The sequence below is a fragment of the Erythrolamprus reginae genome, chromosome 9 (genome assembly GCF_031021105.1).
Source record: "Erythrolamprus reginae isolate rEryReg1 chromosome 9, rEryReg1.hap1, whole genome shotgun sequence".
NCBI lineage: Eukaryota > Metazoa > Chordata > Lepidosauria > Squamata > Dipsadidae > Erythrolamprus > Erythrolamprus reginae.
The window spans coordinates 53,744,521-53,750,520 of record NC_091958.1 but is presented as its reverse complement, the minus strand read 5'-3'; the positions used below and the strand labels follow the sequence as shown (position 1 = coordinate 53,750,520).

Sequence of the window (6,000 nt, the reverse complement as noted above, 5' to 3'; positions counted from 1 at the left end):
GAAGGGAAGAGAGAAGAAAGAGAAAGAGAAGGAATGAGAAAGAGAAGGAATGATGGTGGAGGAGAAGGAACAGTGGTGGAGAAAGATAGAAAGGGAAGAGAAGAGAAAGAGAAAGAAGGAATGAGAAAGAGAAGGAATGATGGTGGAGGAGAAGGAGATAGGAAGGGAAGAGAGGAGAAAGAGAATGAAGGAGAAGGAGAGGAATGATGGTGGAGGAGAAGGGACAGTGGTGGAGAAATACAGGAAGGGAAGAGAGAAGGAGAAAGACAATGGATGAGGAGGAGGAGGAATGATGGTGGAGGAGACAGGAAGGGAAGAGAGGAGAGGAAACAGAGAAAGAAGGAGAAAGGGTGATGTTGATGGAGGAGGGGGAGAAGGAGCGAGCCTCTCCAGCAATCCTGCGTGGCCGGGCAGACTAGGTTATATGAAATCCTCCCGGGGAGTGGCCCCAGGAGGCCATCCCGAGGAGGAGTCCCGGGCTTGACTCCTCTCTCTCCGAGGGCGGCTACAAAACCTCCCGGGAACTTCCAGCCCCGGCTCAAAAGTTGCCAAGTTCTCTGGAAGCTCCGCAGCCACGCTCGCCATGGAAGACGCGATCCTCGGCTTGCCGCTGGAAACCTGGGCGCTCGCCCTGCTCCTCCTGGGCCTGCTGGTGCTGTAGGTGGGGGCCGGGGAGTGCCGGGGGGAGCAAAACGGGGGGAGCCCCTCCCCGGAGTTGCCGGGCAGAGGCTTAGAGGGGACGGGATTAGAGCGCTCGGTGCGTAAAAGCGCAAACGTCGGGCCGGTTATTTGTTTGCAGTTCTGTTCATTTGTGATTTAATTTGATTTTGGGGGGCGTCTTCCTTTATCTCCTCTCCTCTTCCCCCTTCTTTCCATTCTTTTCCTCTTCTGCTCTCCCTCTTTTTCTTCTGTTCTGTTCTTTTCTCTTATACTCTACTCTCTTCTCCTTTTCTGCTGGACCCTACTCTCTTCTACTGTACTCTACTTTCTCTTTTCTCTTCTCTTCTCTACTCTACTGTTTTTTTCTCTTCACTTCTACTTTATTCTACTGTCTCTTCTTTTATCTTTTATCTTATCTTATTTTCTCCACTCTTCTACTTTTCTCTCTTCTACTCCCTTCTACTCTACTGTCTCTTCTTTACTCTTCTCTCTTCTCTTCTACTCTCTTCAACTCTACTCTACTGTCTCTTTTATCTTTTATCTTATCTTATTTTCTCCACTCTTCTACTTTTCTCTCTTCTCTTCTACTCCCTTCTACTCTACTGTCTCTTCTCTTCTCTACTCTACACTACTCTACTGTCTCCTCTTCTCTCTTCTCTTCTACGCTCTTCAACTCTACTCTACTGTCTCTTCTCTTCTACTTTACTCTACTGTCTCTTCTTTTATCTTTTATCTTATCTTATTTTCTCCACTCTTCTACTTTTCTCTCTTCTACTCCCTTCTACTCTACTGTCTCTTCTTTACTCTACTCTACTGTACACTACTCTACTGTCTCTTCTTCTCTCTTCTCTTCTACTTTCTCCAACTCTACTCTACTGTCTCTTCTCTTCTGCACTCTTCTCTCTTCTTTTTTCTCTTCTACTCTCTTAAATTTCCTTCCCTTCCCTGCTTTGCTCTCCTCTCTCCTTTCCGACATGTCCCTCTTGTTTTCCTCCAAGAGACTTTGAGCAGCATGAAAAATAGGCAACAAAAAACTGCAGTGTTTGCAGTATCCAGCTGCTGGCACAATCCAGCCCGGCACAAGTGAAACTCACCCTGTGGGGTTAATTAATAGCTACCCATGTCACTCTCCCTATGCCAGTCCCCTTGACAAGACTGGGCCAGGGAATCAACTGCACGCAGAGGCTAAGTTTACTTTTATGGAGATCAATTGTGATAAAAGGTCATTGCAGGTGTTATTGTGCTGGACTGCCTCCTTATATAAGAGGGAGTTGTTTGCTGGAATACCTACCGAGTGCAAACTTCATTTCTGGACTGAAAGTTTTAGCCCCTTTTATCTAGCAAACAGTTTCCGCATAGCTCTATGGAGGTCATCTTCCCCATTCTGTACTTCTAGGACATCTTTACTGTCCTTCAAGGTGGGGATGGTGGATCTTCTGGTCTTCTCCACTTGCCAAACTTTCCTTATTCAGATCTCTCTGACATTAGGAATTTAGAGTAACGGAGTTGGAAGGGACCTTGGAGGTCTTCTAGTCAAATTCCAATCTCTTCCAGTGATGGAGCATTCACAACTTCTGGTGGCAAGTTGTCCCACTGAGTAATTGTTCTGACTGTCAGGAAATTTCACCTTAGTTCTAGGTTGCTTCTCCCCTTCTTTAATTTCCATCACTTGCTTCTTGTCCTGCCTGGTTATCCTGCTGATATTCTTTTGTGGGTTTTTTTCAGTTATGGGATCTGGCCGTATAATTTCTTTAAGAAGTTGGGAATTCCTGGGCCAAGGCCCCTGCCTTTTGTCGGAACTTTCCATGGATATCGGCATGTGAGTTTGGCACCCTAGTAGCTTGGGCAGAAAACCAACCAGTTGGGGGTGAAAATGGGTCTTTCTTTTTTTTTCCTTTCCTGAATTTTGTGGGCTATTGTGACTTGTGTCAGGAGTGTTGTGGTGGCCTAGAGGTTGAGCTCTCGCCTCATAATCTGGAGGCTGTGAGTTCAATCCTAGGTAGCGGCAGATATTTCTCTCTCTGGGCACAATGAGAACATATCTGCTGAAGAAAACTCCTCATCAACAACAGGAAGGGCATCTGGCCATTAAATACTCTACTAGCTCCATTCAGTTGCCCAGACTCTACCCTGCAAGGGATTGTGGGGTCGTTAAAGGGGGATGATGATGATTGAGAAGAGAAGGATTTAGGGGTCGTGATTTCTGACAGTCTCAAAATGGGTGAGCAGTGTGGTCAGGCGGTAGGAAAAGCAAGTAGGATGCTTGGCTGCATAGCTAGAGGTATAACAAGCAGGAAGAGGGAGATTGTGATCCCACTGTATAGAGCGCTGGTGAGACCCCATTTGGAATACTGTGTCCAGATCTGGAGACCTCACCTACAAAAAGATATTGACAAAATTGAACGGGTCCAAAGACGGGCTACAAGAATGGTGGAAGGTCTTAAGCATAAAACGTATCAGGAAAGACTTCATGAACTCATCCTGTAGAGTCTGGAGGACAGAAGGAAAAGGGGGGACATGATCGAAACATTTAAATATGTCAAAGGGTTAAATAAGGTTCAGGAGGGAAGTGTTTTTAATAGGAAAGTGAACACAAGAACAAGGGGACACAATCTGAAGTTAGTTGGGGGAAAGATCAAAAGCAACGTGAGAAAATATTATTTCACTGAAAGAGTAGTAGATCCTTGGAACAAACTTCCAGGAGACGTGGTTGGTAAGTCCACAGTAACTGAATTTAAACATGCCTGGGATAAACATATATCCATCCTAAGATAAAATACAGGAAATAGCATAAGGGCAGACTAGATGGACCAGGAGGTCTTTTTCTGCCGTCAGTCTTCTATGTTTCTATGTTTCTATGTTTCTATTGTGCCTTGTGTCACCTTTCTTGGCCTCCTCAAAAGAAGATCCAGGAGAATAAAGGGCTACTAGTACAGTTCGTCCTCAAGATCCAACCATTCATTTCAGTTGTAAGTTGAGGATTGGCTCTAAAGCCATCTGCCTTTCTTTGGCACCTCCTGGGTCTTCATTCTAAAATTCTTGTCCCCATAACATCTCATCAATAGAGATTCAAGATGTGTGGATTTTTAAAAGCCTCTTAAAGTCTTCGGGTCTTTGCTGGAGAAACGGTGGCATTGCAACGTTTTCATGGATCTTCCTCTTTAATTCAACAGGGTGTTTTGAAGTTTGACCAAATATGCTTTGAGAAATATGGCAAGATCTATGGGTAAGTCACCTGTCGAATAACACTTCCAGAAGGTCCTCAGTTAACAACCATCATAGCTTCCCCACAGTCAAATAGAATAGAATAGAATAGAATAGAATAGAATAAAGTGGAGTGGAGTGGAGGAGTGGAGTAGAATGGAATGGAATGGAATGGAATGGAATAGAATAGAATAGAAGAATCACTTCAATAATCATAAGTTATTGATTGGGAATTCCTGCCAATAAAATAATCTGTGATATCTCATTGTGCTGAGTTAATACTCTGGGAAGGCCCCCCCAGCTTGAACAATATAAATACATTCATCAAGAATAAAAAGACACAACACTTATTATTAGTCAAGGTTACCAGTAAGCTATCAAATCATACTAGGAAACAAATTAAAACAATATAAATTGAGAGATACAAGCAAGAAGGGAGCAGAGTACAGTACAATACAATACAATACAATACAATACAATAGAACAGAACAGAACAGAATAGAATAGAATTCTTTATTGGCCAAGCTATTGGCCCATGGGACTTGTACTCCAAGTTTTGCCCTACTCAAAGGCTTTCACCAAAATGCTCTACACCAGATCAGTCACCAATCAACCCTGTTTTTTATAAAGAGAAAGCCTACATTTCAAAACATTTGTTTTTATTTTGGCTATTAGAATATTTGATGGCCGACAACCTGTGATGTGCATTTTGGATCCTGCCCTCATTAAAACCATCCTGGTCAAAGAATTCTATACTTATTTCACCAATCGCCGGGTAGGTATCCAAACTTGAGGTCGTGAGATAGATAGATAGATATTTATTTATTTATTTATTTATTTATTTATTATTTGGATTTGTATGCCGCCCCTCTCCGAAGACTCGGGGCGGCTCACAACAAGTGTAAAACAAATCATAAATAATTCAATTAATTAAAATATTTAAAGATTTTAAAAAACCCATATACTAACAGACACACACACAGGCATACCATGTATAAATTAAATGTGCCCAGGGGGAGATGTTTAGTTCCCCCATGCCTGACGGCAAAGGTAGATAGATGGATGGATGGATAGATGGAATATAGATGATAGATAGATAGAATACTTAGTTAAGAAGACAGAAAATTGAAAAGAAAGGACTGAGAAAAAGAATGTGAGAGATTTCTGCTTTTATTTCCTTAATATTTCACCTTCTTCAGGACTTTGGTCTGAATGGAAATCTGGACGCAGCCCTAACTGTCGTGGTCGATGAACAGTGGAAGAAGATTCGCAATGCCTTGTCCCCCACTTTCACCAGTGGGAGGCTGAAGGAGGTAAGAAATGAGGGTTGGATGCTGTTTGGACTTCTCAAGGATTCTTGGATTGCCTTGCTGTTAGGTCCCATGTATTTTCCTTGATGAAATCCGAATGCAAATTTAAACACACCAATTAATTCTCTTCAGCTATTAAGACAGAGAGTATCCTTTTGAAAAAAACCTCTCCTTTATTACTGATTTTTGTCCTCCTAACTTTCTAAGAAATTCCAGCCCTCCTTGGAGTAGGTATACGAAACCTTTGGCTAAATTATCCCACCTTTCCTGAATCAAAGTAAGGTTTCCAACTCTCTTTCCAACTGGGATTCCAACTCTCAAAATATCCAATTATCACAGCAAGAGAAAGTCAGATGGGAATAGGTTTTCATGTGTGCAATTTTATTTCATCTACAATTCATTCAATTACAAGAAATTATTTCCAGAGTTAGAGAGGAAAAACCTGGTTAGCATAGGTTTTCTACTAACCTTTGAATGATGGATCTTTGCAAGTTCTCTCTATGAAAATCAGCGGAGTTCTGCTCATCTTCATCAATCTTAATGGAATTTTATAACCAGCCAACTTTTGTATGTTGTTATGATCCACGAGCACTCGATAAATGGGATCTAGTTTAATATCTTGATGTGCCCAGTCCTTAAAGCAAACAACTACCAAGTCTGCAAGGTGTTAAATTTAAGGTTATAATAAGAGGTAGATTTTAAATAAGTTTGAGAAGTTTGATTGTGCTCGTGCTTAAAACAAATGAAGAAACAGCTATCAAGTCTCCAAGCTATTTAATTTAAGATCATAATAAGAGGCACATTTTAAATGTTTCAAAAATTTCAC

The 6,000-nt window shown here is 41.9% G+C and overlaps 1 protein-coding gene across 3 annotated transcripts in view; it reads left to right on the top strand.

The window, feature by feature from the left end:
- The first annotated feature begins 451 nt into the window (after positions 1-451).
- Positions 452-6,000, top strand: part of LOC139172334 (cytochrome P450 3A24-like) — a 38,634-nt gene continuing 33,085 nt past the window's right edge. The window contains exons 1-5 of one of the 3 annotated variants that reach the window (XM_070761340.1): positions 452-657; positions 2,386-2,479; positions 3,834-3,886; positions 4,540-4,639; positions 5,064-5,177. In XM_070761340.1, the coding sequence (XP_070617441.1) occupies positions 584-657; positions 2,386-2,479; positions 3,834-3,886; positions 4,540-4,639; positions 5,064-5,177 (435 nt within the window). In that variant the 5' untranslated portion in view covers positions 452-583. Of the gene's footprint in view, positions 662-2,385; positions 2,480-3,833; positions 3,887-4,539; positions 4,640-5,063; positions 5,178-6,000 lie in introns of all 3 variants that reach the window. The other 2 variants (XM_070761343.1, XM_070761342.1) reach the window with 2 other exon arrangements.